This window comes from Corvus brachyrhynchos, unplaced genomic scaffold, assembly GCF_000691975.1.
Source record: "Corvus brachyrhynchos isolate BGI_N302 unplaced genomic scaffold, ASM69197v1 scaffold427, whole genome shotgun sequence".
NCBI lineage: Eukaryota > Metazoa > Chordata > Aves > Passeriformes > Corvidae > Corvus > Corvus brachyrhynchos.
In genome coordinates, this window is record NW_008239046.1 from 313,278 (window position 1) to 331,330 (window position 18,053).

At 39.3% G+C, this 18,053-nt stretch overlaps 1 protein-coding gene across 4 annotated transcripts in view; it reads right to left on the minus strand.

The window, feature by feature from the left end:
- Positions 1 to 18,053, minus strand: part of ITCH (itchy E3 ubiquitin protein ligase) — a 56,258-nt gene that overhangs the window by 26,468 nt on the left and 11,737 nt on the right. For all 4 annotated transcript variants that reach the window (XM_017739038.1, XM_017739037.1, XM_017739036.1 and 1 more), the window contains exons 2-4: positions 5,201 to 5,291; positions 2,633 to 2,771; positions 611 to 735 (exon numbers count right to left, since the gene is read on the minus strand). In XM_017739038.1, the coding sequence (XP_017594527.1) occupies positions 611 to 735; positions 2,633 to 2,771; positions 5,201 to 5,270 (334 nt within the window). In that variant the 5' untranslated portion in view covers positions 5,271 to 5,291. The remainder of the gene's footprint in view (positions 1 to 610; positions 736 to 2,632; positions 2,772 to 5,200; positions 5,292 to 18,053) is intronic.

Below are 18,053 nucleotides of genomic sequence, written 5' to 3' on the forward strand. Positions count from 1 at the left end.
TCCCAGGAGACCACCCACCACTGCTGCCAGCATTCTCCATCTGCAACACCCGTGTGGGACAGCTGGGAAGCCAACACTTCTTTAAAGGACACAACAAAAGCAGGACAGCACAGAGCCCTGTGCTGCAGCCCCATGGGTGCTGTAATGGGTCTGTAGAACTCTGTATTTCTCCTTCAAGCTTCCCAGGATGCACATATTGCCCAAAGCCTAACTAGTTCTAAGATGAATGAAATAATACAATATATCCCTGTGGAACTACTTAGAACAAAAATAACTTTACATATTTCCTGTCTAGCACCAGAATCCCAACCATAGTTTTATTTCTTAAGCTATGTAAAAGGAAACTCTTCTCTTTAATTAGCCTTTCACTCCCTCTTGCACACACTAGCAAAGGAAAAAACATCTTGTTTTCAGGAACACTAAGGCAGCCTGTATATAACCAAAAAAGATTACTCTGAAAAAGTAGGAGGAAGCTCATAAAAGCAACCTGTAGCACCAAAAGGAACCCTTAAGGGCCATTTCCAGAGGTGCACACAGCATTCATGTTCACTAACAGACAGTTCCTGAGGAACTCCATGGCATTCTGAGGTGCCCTCCATCTCAGACTTACATTTCATACTGTTGGATTTCAAAGTCTCATGAATATCCAGAGCAGCACTTCCCAGAAGGACATCAGACTTCAATGTTTGATGGCTCCAGACTCGGAAGTTTAATTTACTTACGGGAGTGACAATTCTGAGAAGAAAAAATTGAGCACTGTAAGGGCATTTGTTGGTGGGGAAGGGGATGAACTGAGCCATCTGCTTCCACTGTCACTTTAAGTTATTTAAAAACAAAGAAATAATGGTGGTAACATCAAACCATTTCCAATTATCACATTCTCATGTCATCTGTATATGTCATGTCAATCAACACTGCTGCAAGACTCTTCATAGACAGAGTACATTCTTTATTATTACTATTTTAAGGAAAATATAGAAAAACTACCAGCAACTCCATAGTAATACACAGTAAGTTCCATAACAGCAACTTCAAAGTAATTTTTAATACTGACATTCTTTTTCTAGAAGGAACATTCTAACATTTCTATAGTTTTAAACTATTTTCATTTTGAGAAACAGGTACAAATGACTGCTTGTTTTCTCAGTGGAAAATTTCAGCTGTACACGGTTGATAAGTCCAGACTTTCACAGTCAGCAATCCCTTCAGAAGATCCACCTAACAAACTCTCTCCAAGGAAAGGAACCCCAAGAGGGTCCACCCTCATTTGCAGAAGCCATTACATCTTTCCTTTTCATCCTGAACCTGAATATAGGCAGCTGTGCCAAAATATTTCCTAAAAACCAATTCACTTCACTAAGCTCCATGTAGCTTTAGTGTAACCTTCAATGAAGTTGATATACATGGGGTGTCTCTGCTTAGCTCTTACTCAACAGAGGCAAAAATGGCCCATGTATTATTGTGTGGACTAGCACAGCACAAACCACAAACATTCCCAGTAAAAAAAGAAAGAGAAAAAGACAAGCTTTAAAAGGTAAAAGAAAATTCTGCTCTTCTAGACTTTTATGCATATAAAGTGCAAGATTTCCTTTTTCTTAATATATCTCAGTGCAAACTGAGGCAGTAAATAGTAGTAACTAAAACTTCATAACCTAAATTACAATAGAAGTACAGATTCAAAAAAGGTTTTCATCAGGCAATGTTCCAGGTGCTTCAAGAATAATCATCTACAATTTAAGTACAAGCAAACCAGAGAATCACTGAATGGTTTGCATTGAAGGGACCTTAAAGCCCATCTCATTCCACCCCACTTTCCACTATCCCAGGTTGCTCCAAGCCCCATCCAGCTTGGCCTCGGACACTTCCAGGGATGGGCCAGCCACAGCTTCTCTGGGCACCCTGTGCCAGGGCCTCCCCACCCTCACAGGGAATAATTTCTTCCTAATATTCCATGTGACATGCCTTTCTGAAAAGTCCCTGTCCAGTGTGCAAGACTGACCTTTATCCCAGAGTTCCATGTGACATTAAGAGAAAACTAAATTTTATAGAACTTGTGTATCTTTTTTATTCATGCTTTACACTTCCTATCATTTCACAGCAGAAATACTGGGCCAAGCAAACATCAACAGCTGTATTCATCTTGAATCTGATGTTAGTTTCGTACTAACAAGTTGCACAAATCAACTGGGCATTTTGGATTTGTGCCTGAATTTAGAGGTGCACAAGACAGAGCCAACTATCTGTGTTATGGCATGGTACACCACAGTGGGACACAAAGAACAGCTACACTTTTCAGCCACAGAATTTCTGAAAACTATAACTTTAAATATGACAACAAAAATGTGCATGGGACCATCAGTTTTAATATTAAATTACCTTACTGTCCTTACTACTCACAGAATTAGAGCTCCTTTGATATGCCACACACATTAATACAAAATATAAGCACAAGCAGTGTAATAGTTTGTAAATACCTATTTTGGACTGTACTATAATTACTCCAGAAATTACACAAATCTTACCATCTCATGCAACATTCCACTCCTTGCTTAAAATAAAAACACAACCTTCAAGCCCACTGTCAATTGCATTAATTTAGCTCAAATAAATTGGAAATTAAAACCAAACCTACACTGTAAGATGCTGTTTCCACTTTGGACTATTTGTATTGTTGCATTTTTCTGTCTTCTTTGACTGTCCATCTACTGAGACTTCCACATAAGGGCTAGGTCCAAACCATTTATTCTTTTCTTTTAGTTTTGCCGAAATAACTGTTAAGAAAGAAAAAAACCAGTAATTTACTCAGGAAGATGTCAATTGCAAAGAGTATTTTTCAGTTGTGTGCTTCAGTATCCAAGTATCGGGTCATTGATGCCTGACAATAACACTCAAGAAAAGAACCACATTAGATGAATAAAAACCATCTTGCATTCCAGCTCATTTATACAATGCCATAACTCACACAAATACCTAGAACAAGCAACAATACTTTTGCAACATCAGACACTCTAATTAATCTTAACCAGTGCAAGATCCACAGAAGTGCTTAGATGCTGAAAGCAGAAAATATCCCCTACAACCTTTTCCTGTCTATCGCCAGCCAAGAGAATTCCTAGAGTTTATTACATTGCTTGTTAAAAAGCTCAAAGCATGATCTGCCTCTCAAGGCACCATGGAAAATTGCCACAACTTCTCAGGAACAGAACATCACTGAGAAAATTAATTTTGTGTAAAGTTTGCTGTAGCTAAGCAAGCTTACAGAAAAGCTGAATCCAAACCCTGAGTTCCAGTAACTACCTCCTGTTCCAGCAACAACAAATCTCTACAGGAGCTGCAGCTCAATTTTGGTGGGGAGAGGGTGTGCTGGGTGTTGACTGGGGGCTTTTTTGGTGTTTGGGTTTTTTTTTAGCATTCAGCATTACTGACTGCAGCATTCCCATGTTTCCAAACAGCACTGTTTTGCTGCCTCCTTTAAGATGTGTGTCTACCGTGATGTTTGAATCCCGGCTGTTCTTGGATTCACTGGTGACACTGAACCCACAAAACAGTACTGAAGACAAAGATATTATCATTCCCAGTTGACCCCTGAATTCACTGTTCTAAGAAAGAACAACTTGCTCTTCTGTGTGTTTGTCACCCACCACAGCCTCACTACATCCTTAAAAAAGAGATGACTAATTCAGGCCCATCTGGCTAATCTCCCCAGAGTCCCTTTATAGTCTATGCTCCTTCAGAGATTTAGAGAAGTAGCTTAGTATAAACTGCTCTGAACTGCTCCCAAGGAAAACTCCTTTTCTGTGTATTACAGACATCTCACAGAAATTAACTCATTAATTTTCACAAACATCTCTCCATCCTTCCCCTCCTGTCTCCAGGACTTCTATGCTATAGCACCTCATACCTCAACATCTCTCATTATCTCAACGACCTGCTTTGGAACAGCAGAAATCAGCAGATTTGTACCTACATTCAAGGTTTGTTCTTACCCAGACACCCTAAAATTTCATTTAAAACTAATGAGGGCAGCAGAATGGGGCACTGAGGGTAGGGCAGGTGGAAAGTAACACCAGCAACAGTTTGCTGCAGATCATGGCTGAACATCTACAGAAATTCAGACCTGAAATTCAAATATCTCAGTAGTCTCACTTCTAAACACTGAGGCATTTATTCAGCTTCACTGTCTTTGTGTGAGTCCCAGGGATAGCCTTAGACAGCAATCACCACTTCAATCCTTGGCTCTGCTCTCCATCCCTATGTGGAGGAGGTACTTCTGTGAAACCCTCTTCCAATTTCTCTCCCATATCAACCTGTAGGAACAAGATTTCTCTACAGCCTCACAGCCTACTGAGGAAACACAAGCTTGTGACCTCAGAGGGATAGCTACAGCCTGTGTAACTTAGTGAGATCCAACCTCCCTCCTAGCCTAAAGCTTTCCCATCTACTTTTCACAGTTCTTTTCATCTCCTCAATATGCCTTTTCTGAAACTTCTGCATATGCCCCCAGGTCTTCACACTGCAGGTGCAAAATTTACTCTTGATGCTTCTAAACAGAGACCTGCACGCACCCCCAGCTCTCCCATTCAGTTTTGATGCCTCAGTTAAATTTTCAGAGAGCAAAAGCGAGAAAATTAAGTTTCAACAGCTGCTCTGTTGGTGAGGCACTACAAAAAGCAAAGCCTGTTATATAAATCCATTTCAAAACAATCCAGAGGTGTTCAATTACAGTGATAGTCTCACCAACACTTTTATTAAATTTTTTATCCCTTTTTTTATCCATTGCAATGGTGGCCATAAAAACATGTAACAAGGGAGAAGTAGTAAGTCAAATTTAACAAACAGCAGTGTCAGGAAAAAGTGTTAGATTTGATATTATGCCAAGTTTCAGTAAGTGCAAGCAGTATCATAATGCACTATTACATTTCCAGAAGGATTGCCTGTACAACTTACTTAACAGCACCCAAAAAGGATTATTCCTTCCTTTTTTTTCTTACACAAAAATGTATCATTTCAAAATGCATTTTAGATAAAATGAAGATTAAAACAGTTGCCAAGTGATTATGGCCTAACATCAATTTTGACCTCTCTTGGGCTTTCTACAATGCAAAACTTCCTCAAATGCAACATAGTAAACTCTGTTTAATTGCAGAAAAACACCGTCACATTTCTAACCAGAAAAGACAGATAATTTCAGAAGGCTCACCAGTGATCTGAAGCTGTGATTTCATGGACAACCCACTGGCTGGTCCTGATCTGGACCCACTGCCAGCCATAATATTGGCTGGATCTTGAATCTGCATGAAGAGAGAATGCAAACATTTCAATACTCAGAAGCTCCAAAATTCATCTGGTTTTTGACATCTGGACACATTATAGTGCAAACAGACCCACCACACTTGTTTTCTATCTAGTTCCTTTCCATTCCCCCAAAAGTACCGAAAATCCTTTACAAAGGGCTGTCTCTATCACACGACCTGTACCTATTCAGGTTCTAGGAAAGAGGTGTTTTGATTTTGTCCCTTCAATATGCCAATTAATTAGTGAATGATGTCCTAATTCCAAAATTTGCTGTACCTCTTATGTCTAAAACACCTGCTTATCTTGTGTCTTAAATTCTGGATAAGTTTATCTTCCTGTGTCAAGTACTACTTGGTTTTAAAAAATAAACACCACAATCCACAAGCATAGCAAAAAGACTGAAAATAAATTATTAAATTAAAAAGTGAATTTCGAATTTAGAGAAACCTGCTTTTGTATCTTTTTTGTTTTCACCCGGTCAGATCAAATCTACAGACAAGGGCTGTAACTCTACAAAGCACTTAATTAGAGAAGGAAATATATCACTTTTGAAAGAGAGCAAGACAACTTCCAGTTACTGCACAACTTTTCTTCTTGGCACATCCCAACCCTCACATCAAGCATGGTCTGATCCTCCCAGCCCAAAGCAGCAGAGGTTCTTAATTGCAGTATTTGGTTTTGGGGGGCAGGCAAAGTGGACAATGTGCATCAGAGAGCTTCCAGAGAAATTAAATGGTGTACTATTATATTATATACAGACATCCCTCTGGAAATACCCAGATACCCCTGTCACCTATTCATTTTTAGAACACATTTCATTTCACCTCAGCATCTCTCACCAACTGAACTACACTGCAAAATGAACAGCCTGCTGGATACAACTTCCAGACCACTCCCTGCATCCCTGTCATGCCACGCTCCCTCCTTTGTGTCACTTCCACACCATCTTCCCTGCTCAGAACCTACTGCAAACCATTCATGAACCTCTCTGGGTGACCCCTCTCTCGTGAGGCTCAGCTGCTGTGGCCAAGGAGATGCTCATCAGCACTGAGCCCACACTGCTGATCTGCTTTGGGCAGCCACCAAATGGGATCCCAACACAGAGAAAACACCACGTGCCAGCTCTCAAGCACTTTTCTGCACACAACATTACTTCCAACAAGGAAAGTATTAGCTTAGGCTGCCGCTATCTGTATCGTGAGTCAAAAGACTCAATTTATGAATTTACAGCTGATAACACCACAAGCAGTTTATCTAACCCCAAATGTGTTCAGCCACACCAAGCAAACCAGGATTTGTACAAGGGGACCAGGTCCCAATATGGCAACTTTCTTTTTGGAGGCTGTGATTTGAAGCAAAAGTCTGTGACAGTGACTGTGGAAACAGGTAATTCCACAGGTATTTGAAAGTGGTGAAATGGGAAGTTCTTGCATCCTGCAGCTTGCCAGTGTTCCCTATTGCAAAATGTGACACCACCAAAAAAGGTACTAATGACTTGCTCAAATAGTTTTTGGTGTTATTAGTAGAGTTCAGTGCTGTTTCTAAATTTCAATGTGAATAACACAAATTTATATCACATTAGAGTGAAAAAGATTTTAATGTGAGTATTTAAAAAGTAGCCTAAATTTAAATAATTTAGAGGGCAATTCTTAATTCTGCTCCTGTGACTGGTTGTACCAAACTCCCTGGGTATTCTTTACACTATATGAAAGCAATCAGATTACATCTAGACCAACACAGACACATTGGGTAGTCTAAAGCAGTTTGGATTTACAGAGGAGCTGCCAGTTCCCACCTGGAGAAATAACACTGCACAGAATACACCTGGGATCCCTGAAGGGCATCACTCTCAACTGAACTCCCACACTAAGCATTTACACCATACAACACTCATTCAGAAGCACATGTTAAAGCCAACTTTCATTTCTAACCCTGCAAATGCACTCACTGAAATTATTTTAGTAACATTTGATCATTTTCATTGAGAATATGCAGAGAAAAAATCTAGCAGCTTAACCACATCTGAAATGAGTGTCCTGCAAACACCCGCTGAGTTAACACATGTGGATGTATAAATGTGTATGTTGGGAGACTCAGCCTTCACCAACAACCAGCTTAAGGAAAACTCCAGGAACATACTGCCTGCCAAAACTTCTAAGAAAAGAAACTATACTACACATTGTTTAGTTCTCTCAGCTGCCAGAAAGTTTCTAATTATTTTTGAACAATAAAACCGAAAAGTCTTATTTTATTGTACTCTTGCTAAAACCTAGAGGCTGTTCACTTATGGCAAGCTCCATTAATTAACCAGGAAAAGCAGAGTACCAGAGAAAGAAGCAGGAAGCAACAATTTACCTCTGCCCTGCACTTCAACAGCCCTACCTCTCTTTCCATGTTTTCCAATACCTTGACTCCAGTGCCTCTTCTATTCCCCTTAAATGCCCGCTGAGAAAAGACTCCACAAGCGGAACCCTCGCTGGTTCCACGTCAAGCTTCCAGCAAGGAATAATCATGGAAAACACACTGCAGCTTTTCTCTCAGCTGGGTACTAATTTAGGTCCCTTCCCTACCATGCATGTATATACTTTATCTGGATTTTTCACAACTCATAGAAATTTAACCAACTTCTCTACCTCCATCTCCATCAGTTTTTAGCCAGAATGGATCAGTAATTAACAAAGTCTGTAGTGCAACACACAGGAAAATGGGAAGAGAGCAGGTGGAATTATATGCACCTCATTTTGTTAGGAAACAAAGCTAAAATATATTGATTAGCCAAAGAAGAATCCGTGGTGATTAATGAAGTAGACTTAGAAGCAAAAGAGAGTGCAAAAGGCGGTAACACTGTCAGTCATACATATGCAGCTAATTTCTATATTTAAACTTAATTTTTAACATTTTACTCCTTTTTATTTATGTCAGGCCTCTCCATACTTGTATTTGGACCATCACCCACCATACCACAGGGGCTTCACCCGCTTGGCCTGCTTGATCGCAGCGCATGTCTCACAGTCATGGATCACCTGGGAGATACTGTCCATGGTTAGATCCACCCCTCGGTCTCGTGCCCACTTATAGGTGGCATCTCTGCCCTGATGGCCTGAGGCATCATGGGCCCATCGAGCTAGGAACAACTCTCCCTTGTGTTTCCAGTCCAAGTCTACCTGTGACACTTCTATCCCCAACACAAAGTAGTTAAATTCAAGAAAAAATGTAATTAGCACGGGTTTTTCACTTTCCTTCGTGGGTTGGGGCCTCACGTTGGGCACCACTAAATTTGTGCCGGTTTGGCCAAATTTAGAAATATATCCTCTGAGAGAAGGTAGGTTACAACCACCCTTCCCCCACCAGGTTCAGGAAAAAAGAAACTTTTTTCTCAAAGGAAAGTGAAAGAGATAAAAACTGTTTATTTAACAAACACACGGGAAAAGGATAATAATGCTGAATAATAAAACCTCTCGCTCTGCTGAGAGAAACCTGGGAAAATTTCAGAGTCCATCCGTAGATCTCTCTCTCCCCCTCCTTGGAGCTGGGACCAAGGCCTTGGTGGAAATTCCTCCTGATATATTCTGATGTTGAAACAGTCCAGCAGAGAAAAAAGGGGAAAAAACCAAAGTACCAGGAAACAGAAGTTCAACTCTCCGTCTCTCTCCGGAGAAAGAAAAAAGGAGCTGAAAAAACTGGCCGAAAGCAAGCAGGGTGCTTTCCCCACTCTCGCTCTGCTGCCGCAGCTGAACACAGAGCCATTTCTATCTCTGTGTCCCTGAAAACAAGAAAATAAACTGCTTAGAAAGTTCCCTCTTGTCTCTCTGCCTCTCAGGCTGTTTAAAGGCACAGAAAGGCACAGAATTAATTTCTGGGCATGGGGCAGCGATAGGGGATACACATCACAAAGTCACCCCAAGATATTAATACACCAAACAGATTTTGTTTGTGTGTAAAAAACTACTCTATTAAAAGCTGCAGATGATTTCAAACTCAAAACCAGCCTAGGGCTACTTGTAAGCCTAATCACAAAATAAAAAAACATACACTCCTTAATTGTTGTTAAAGTACTTCCATCTAGTTTTATTATAACAGAAATGATACTTAGGAATGTGAAAAGCCAATGTCTTTATAAATTTAATGTAATGCTACAAGCACTTTCATGAGTTGAAACTCTCATTCCAAACCTGAGAATGCATGTTCAGGTTTTTTACTGCAGTAGAAAATTAAACACATCTTCATGGATATTTAGGGATTTGGTGTGGTTTGGGTTGGGTTTTGAGGATTTTTTGCTTGGTTGGTGTTCTGTTTTGTTTTTCTGGTTTTGTTTTGTTTTAAATTATAGTAAACTCCTATTGCCATTATTCTCCCAGATGCTGCTAACTCACTTCCAAGAAACCTGTCAGAATCTGAAATTTAGGAACATTAGCTGAAAGGTTTGAGAGCTGTGACAGAATGACTGGGGCAGTGTAATGGATGTTCAGAGCATGATCAGGTAAGTATGATTTTCTCAGAAATGAACAAGATGAATTTTGTGGCATATAAAAAGATAGAATACAGAAAGAGTATCTTCTTGCCATTAAAAAGAAACCATTCAAATGGCTGTCTGATTTTCTTTGGTGGCTGCATACCTACTCCAAGGGAGGTTTGTTTCTGTAACATCCTACCATAATATGTAAATTATTAGATAAATTATACTCAGTTTCATAATTGCATGCACCATTGTTGGTACTCAGGCAGGTTTGAACAAATACTGCTTAAAATAAATCTGCCTCACAGCAGGAAACTCGGACCACACATCCTTTTGGTCCTGTTCTCTGAATCCCACCTGCAGTGCTTTCCCAGCAACTTCCCCTTTGGCCTGACCCAGTGCTGCTGGGGCACTTTCATCCAAGACAACAAATTTCCACCACAGTTTACAGTGTGAGGGGTGTGAAGGAAGGAGGAGAGTGCAGCCCAAATGCTACGCTGGGAAAAAGGAAGGCAGCAAAGGAGGATCCTCAGTTATTTTTCTAAGAAATCATGAGAAAGCTGCTTTTCTCCTCACCCTCTTTAGTGCTTCATGGTTAAAGCAAAGGGAAGAGCTGGGGAAGAGCTTCTCATCCCACAAAATCAGGGAGCATAAACAGAAGAAAATGCTATAAACGTACCGAGCGACATTCAGTGTCACACCAATTTAACTTGGGTGACTTTAATCAGCACTGGAATTTATCTGGTAAAGAACCAACTTACTGAAGAAGGTAATTTTGTTTCATGTTTATTTCAAAGAACAGAAGACACCTAGGTGAGAATGAAACCCTGTGACTGTGTATTACACACGCATAGCTTTGGAAATATGTTGGCACATGCTCTTTATAATTTAAAAAATACTGAAATAATTGCGCATTGTTGGCTGCTCTAAGTCTTATGTTTAGTAATTAATTTTAAGAATAGGCTAAGCTGCTCTTTGCAGGTGATCCTATTCAAAGTGCATTTGCAATTCCAATAATGGAGAAAAAAACCTGCATAATAAAAAAAATTCTTTTAACATACCTAGTAATTTTAACAATGGTTTTGAGAACTTCACTATGTAACAGGAATACAGACTTTTGGAAAAAGCATAAAATATACAAAGTTTTGTTTAAAAAACTGCATGTAAAATGTAACATGTACCTTTTATCAACAGGTATGTGATAAATACATGCACTTCTTTTGTATGTGAGAAATTACAGAAATGCTTCCTTCTCCTTCCCCCAAAACACTGAGGCCTCTCTTTAACTGAAGGCATGCATATTGTGGAAAAGGTTTTTCTCTTTAATGTTAGCTATAACTACACAGTGAGCCCAGGCAGACACAGGCAGTTTGGCAACTTACTTGCTTAGCAAATTTGCAGTTACTTTAACTGTTCAAGTCTCATCTTTCAAGTAAAATGTGGTTTGACAAAGCTGGTTTTAGTGGTTTACACTTTTTTTTTCCCTAAAATAAGTTTTAAGGACGTGGTCAGGTTTGCTGAAACAAGTCGAAAGACAGAAAGGAAGAAACTGCTGAGTAATCAACCAGGGAGAAAAGAATAGACACAGATTATAAGAGTGTTGAGTACACGTTGGAAAGGGAAGCAATTATGAGGTTTGCATCAAGGGATATTTATATAAGGAACGGATCAGAGAGGTTAAACACAGAATGCAGCTTGGCTCCCTTTGGCCATTACTTTGTGAGCAGCACTACATCCATTCACCACGAAGGCTGGAAAATCCGAGCAGTCTGTGCCAGAATACAACTACTGGAATTTAAAATGCCTGAATTGTTTTTTGAACAAATGTGAAATACATGCTGGATCTGAAAACAGGCTGTGGGTTGGATTACTGAGCTGTGTGGTCCTGTCTCCCCTGCCATTAGAGCCAGCACAGGCACAGTTCCCTGCAGCCTCCACGCTCAGGTTATCCAGGTACACAGCCAACATCCAGGCAGCTGCTCTGAGAGCAACGAAAGAGATCCTGACTGAAAGATAAGACTGGAGCCAATTCAAAACACAGGCTAAAAATGTATTTGTGGGGAATACAATTTAATCGGTTTGGGAAGCAAACCAAGTGGTATGACCTTCAGAGGCTGCAAAGAGGGACAAGCAAGACATATAAACCACAAAACAAATGAGAAGAGGTACCCAGCTTCTGGCCTGGCCCTATAGTAGACTTTCTAATGATATATCCTTGACGCTGAAGTAGAAGTTTCATCTACTGTCCTAAAACTGCATATTTTACTTTTTTTCATATCTGATCCATGTATACAAAATATATGATCTACTGTACTCCTGGCTCAACACAGGAATCACTTTCTTGTTACATCTCCTTACAGATGATCATTTTTGTACCCTTTCCAAGGACAGTGGTACATCAGAGTCAGAAGTCACATCTCTAAATCAACAGGTCTAATTCTACAAGTGAGATTATCTGAATCTATTCTCTAGACCCACCATTCTGAACTTTTCTGTTGAATCTTTTATTGCTATGAGCAAACATACCTTGTAGAGAACGTAATGGAGATGCTAAATTGAGATGAACCAAGTAGGGATGAAAACGTGCATGTATAAATCACCTAACAAGAGTTAAAATGGCTTTGATTGATAACAAAGAGCACTTCTTGCAGGAATAAAACTGAGGAGTGTTTGTGTCAAGGCCAGGATGCCTTCACTCTGATAGGACTCCAGCACAGATGCCTAACCAGCAAAACAGCCTGTGCTTCAAAGAGGAGAGTGCCAACAGGGTTATGTCACATCACATATGTCATTCCATTTCCTGTCAGCGCAACAGGAAAACATACTGTAGCTTTAAAGACATGGATATTCCAAATAAGGAAAAAACCAAGCAGCATCAGCCTTCACCAAAGATTTATGGAAGCTGAAGTAAGCCAGACTCTGAAGCAAAGGACTAGCAAAAAACAACTCTTGACCCCTAGAGGATATAAAATACCCATCTACGAAGTAGTTTGCTGTCACCAACAGGAACCCGAAGCACAATAAACAATGACAGATCTCATTAGTTCCATCCTCCACGGAGCACAAGAGAGACACTGGCTATCCCACCTCAACACGTGGACATGTCCTGGTGTCTGCGAGTACACAAGTGAGAGGACAAGTTAATGAAATGTGTGACAGGGTACAAGGAATGTGAGATTTTAAAGATAAATATACCACATTCTCTGTGATAAAGAGTGAGACTCTTTACCCTCTGAAGTCTCATACTGAGTTTTGTTTCACTGTTTCCTATGACCTCAATGCAACATGAATGATAATGACTGTGATACTATAATGATATCCTACAATGGCATCAAAAAATGACTGTCACAAACAGATTTTAAATTACAGCAGCAAAGACTAAGAAATTACATACTATCAGCCTTAAATACCTTTTCTAGAAACAATTATTTATGCAACAGTAATCCTCAGTGCTGATTCCTTGTTGTTCCTAAACATCTCCCACTTCAAGAGAGAACTGAGCATAGGAAACTCCTCCGAATCTGAAGTTTCTGCGTTGGAAATGCTGAAAAACCTTCACCCTGCCGACCAAAGCAAAGACATTGCCCAATGAAAGGCAGAATAACTCTGGAAACGTTCTAGCCAGATACCCAGTGAAACTCACTTTAACTTCTCCCTGAATACTTGGGATCACCAAGTAGTGTTCCTTGTGCAAATGGCACAGGTTAGAAAAACTGGTCTATCAACTTCAGCCTGAGGAGAAAAATGCTTCCAACACTGCTTGCAGTCTGAACTAAACTGCCTTCAGGCCTTCCAAACAGGAGACTTACAACAAAATTATAGAGAATTCAGTCATTAGCATTTCTCTGCAACGAGAAGTCTGCTTGTTAAACCTGCACCTCAGCAGAAACTGCTTTTTCTTTTTTCCACATACATGTAATGTTTGATTCTGAATAAAATAATAGGGAAAAGACACGTAAAGAAATAGAACTGCAATATAAAAAATTCAAAGAAAAACAAATGTAATTTGACAGTTTTTCACACTTTCAACAGTACATCAGAAATTTCCCAACCACAAGCTGTTCTAAGACTAAAACAGAGGCAGGCAGGACAAAGTGATAAAACTGGCATTGCCACCAACTCAGGAAACCTCCCAATGGATTTCCTTCCTAACTAGGAGGATGTTAGCTATTACTAACTTTTAAGAAATGCTCAAAGAGGGGAAAAAAAGAAAACTGTACATGATCATATGCCTTTTGCTTCATTTCCAAAAGCCTGGCAAGAGCAGCCACTGCAGAGAGCTGCACAGGATAATTAAAACCATTTGTGAAAACAAAGAGATGGTCTATTTTTATTTCAGCCATTTCCTTCTCATGGTACAATCATTTCAAAGAGGACAACAATTCATATATGCAAACCACTAAGCTAAAACTGGTTCACTGCTGTAATCTTCGAAATAGAGCAATATAAAAAAGTGGCTGGTTCTTAAACACCACCATTGGAAAACATCTATGAAACTTGGCATGCATGGTAACCCCCAGTACAGAGAATTAAACTAGTATTAAGATGACAGGAAAAGGCAGTGAAACGGGAATAGTTGTAACTACAACAACCTTAAACAGATTTTTAAATTACTGGATTTACCTGTATTAACTGGACATTAACTGGATTAACTCCTGCATTCTACAAACCACTGCTTTTAGAAATTAATTTTGACCTTTAAAATTCTTTGCAAAAAATCTTTGGTAATCACATAGTTTCAACAAAATACTGCACTGACTCAGAACTATGTTTCATTCTAATGCTTCTGTGATGAGGTTTCAGGAAAATTTCCCAGAGGGAGTTTACGACCAGAAGAAAGTTACAAGCTGGGAAGTGGAAGGTAAGCAGTTACCTTGCTGCCTGCAAAGCAAGACAAATTGCTTTTCATTCAAGAAACCAGATATTCAAGACTGTTCCTTTACAGCTGAGAGTTCCCAGGTGTTACCATGGGCTGGCAACACTCAAAGTAAAAGCTCATTTATAGGGGGCTGTGTTTTTTTATCTACTTCATGATGGGCAAAACTCTTTCCTAGGTCCCCTTTTCTGGAAGCTACTTGCAGGTCAAGAGTTTTAATTCACTGTTGGCTGCCTTTTTTCAATGGAGACCCCTAAAAGTGAGAGCACACAAAAGTTCTACTTATCAAACACATCTGGTTGAGAAGGCAGTGAGCACCTGGCAGCCAGCCATGGCTAACCCACCCCACTGCTCTGCTGTGACCATCATATTTCTTACAGAATGGTTTAAAGCAAGTTTAGCTTTCAAAACACAAACTCACAATCTGAAACCCACCAGGTAACAATACAGAGCAGAGAGTTTATGCCCTTAAAAGGTGAAACTCCTAGAATTGGGAGTGATTTGATTATATAGTGAACCAACTTCTCAGAATGAGCAATTATCTTCTATAGGGAAATACCCTTTTAGCATCTCCAAAGTTCCTCTGACCTTAAATATTCCTGTTACTAAGACTGTTAGACTGTTAATACAGATCTCTAACAAAAAAAAGCATCAAGTTCTAGCAATCAGAACACTCACATCTTGTAGAAATTAATTACAGCTTCCCCTCTTAATTCTTCCACTTCCTTGCACTGTGAACCATGGCCTATATGGACCTTTGAGGAAACAGTGGTTAAAGAAATATTCTGTGCTGTAACTTCAAGAATATCCTTCCTGAGAGAGGAAGACGACAGACTGAAGCAATGTAATTGACAGCATGTATTTCCCTAACAGGCAATTAAACATTTTATATTTCATTTTCAAAAAACAACAATTGCTATGTTTCCAGGTTTTTATAAAGTAAGTACCTAGAAAGTATAAACAGCATTTTTTCAGTGGTAACCTTGGAAGATAATTTTCTCCAGGGAAAAGCACACAGTGTGGCCAGACACTTCCAAGCAGTCACTGTTAAACTGCTCTGATATTAACCTGACCAGGTATCTGAAAACATTTCGTGCTTTCTATAAACTGCAGCTGCTTGATAAACGCAACGTCCTACAGCACGCAGCCTCGGTTCACCCCAGTAACATCCCACCTGGACTGTAGGAATACAAGCAACACATGTTTTGTAATTCGGAGATCAGGTTTCCCAACACAACTCACATTTTATCAGAAAGGACAACTTTGAGCCCAAAGAAGCACTGAAGAGAAGTAGCACAAGGTAGTTAACAAAACAATTACCCAAAGCAATAATGTTTTATTCCATCTGCCCTATAAAAGCTTAGTTAGCCCTTTAGCCATGTTTAGCTTCAGTTGGCTCAAAGGTAGAGAGGCTCCTACAAAGCAAAAATCCCAATCTTGAGCATCTCAGTCAAATATTCAAGGTGGTGTTAGCAACAGGTTATTTTAGACCTTACCATGATAGTATGCAAAGGAATCTTCTGAACAAGTTTACCCAAAGTCCCTTCCTGCCTGTTGCTATGGGAAGGGGAAGGAAAGAATTTATCTGGAGGCCTCTGCTTATCACTGCTTCAGCTGCATGACACAGTAGTGAGAAGAGATAGTCACATAAATCCACAAGCTATAAGCTACTTATTCAAGTTATTCAATTAATTTTTAATTAGGGCAATGAAATAATGTGATCACCCAGAGCAAAAATACCAAGTCAAAATTTTACATTATTTCCCCCCCTTTTAGGCAATTTTCTTACTTATAGTCTATTAACTGATGACTGCCTGGAAGAAATAATTCAAATCACCTTCCTTTTAGCCCTCTTTTTGCAGTTTTAACAGTTTTCCTGCAGTGCAAGAAGTTCGTAGAAGTAGCCAGGAAAAACACAAATTAACACTTATGTATTTAAAACAAAGGCATTCATGGATTAAAAATATAAAACACATGACAAATCTTGAGAAGATGAAAATACACCAGAAAAAAACCCCAAAATATTGCCTGTTATGAAGTGCCCAGAAAATTAAGGACAAGGAGACAAAATACACAGAATTTGCACTGACTTTGAAGTCAGGGTACATAATCTTGTGACAATTTTCACTGAGGATGAGAAAAGCGTGCTTGGTTTAACTCTCAAGACATTTCTGAAGACAGTCGAAACAAGTGCCAAGCTCCATTTATATCTTTACCTCTCACACCCTTTCCGTGTATTTCTGCTCTTCCCTATGCTGTGCATTTAAGCAAAACACGATCTAAGAATGATCTGAAAATCACATAAATGAAAATGTGTTACTGGAAGAGCACATGAGGATATCTTAAAACACGAACACACTTCTAGGAATTGCTTTTAATTTTTTTTTTTTTTAATTGGAAACAAACCATAATTTGGACTGGAAAGGGCCTCTGGGGGTCATCCTGTCCAACACCCTCCAAAACATTTTGGAATATCAATGTTAAACCAAGCTGTTCAATGTCTTGTAAAAATGTTTACTCAACTAGGAGCAAAATACAAGTTATAATAAAGGCATCTTAGTAGATATTCATGTTTCAAGATACAATGACAACAAAGTGAGTGGCTCTGAGGCTTTACACAAATATATCCTATTTTACTAGGGCATAAATGTGCACAGTGCCTTCCATCCTTACATCTCCCTGCCACACTGCTGATGAAACCTAACAAGAAAACTAAAACATATGTAATATGAAATTACAAAAAGATGCATTCCTTAGAAATTTTATTCCTCTTGATATTGGCAATAATATGGTAAGAGATTGCTCATAGTCAAGATTGCTTACTTCTGTCCAACAACTTCATACCATAAATCAAACAGCTTCACTAAAACCACTGGAAAAATCTAACAGTTAAAACAAACAAACCAAACATTGTATATAGCAAGATTTATTTTGTTACATTATTTAATTCTTAGAAGTGCAATCATTTTTTCAGTGTATGTTTGTACATTCATTTCAGATGGCTTTCAACTGAAAGACTGAGAAGAGTTTCCAAGCTAACTCCTTTGGAAGCATTCTCCTGCTCAGTTTTTTACCTACTTCTTTAACACCTTAGGATGTGTTTCCCTGTGCCTTTTATTAATAACAGTTCATATAAATGCTTCCCTTATTCTCAGTTTTGGTGGATTTTTTTGTTTGTATCTTATTGTTATAAACATATATTATAATATTGGCTTCTTGCAAAGTATTAAGGTAGATATTATATAATGTTAGAAATGCTTTTTGCTGTGTAGATGTAGTTTTCTCTCTTTTTAGCAAGAATGTTAGCAAGTGTGAGCAAGTAAGAGAACCTCCAAGCGAGCAGAGGATGAGGCCCGAGAAGCTGCTGATCAACACTTTGTCCAGAGAACAAAAGGGCCCAAAGGCTGCTCTGCCCGGAGAACGGGC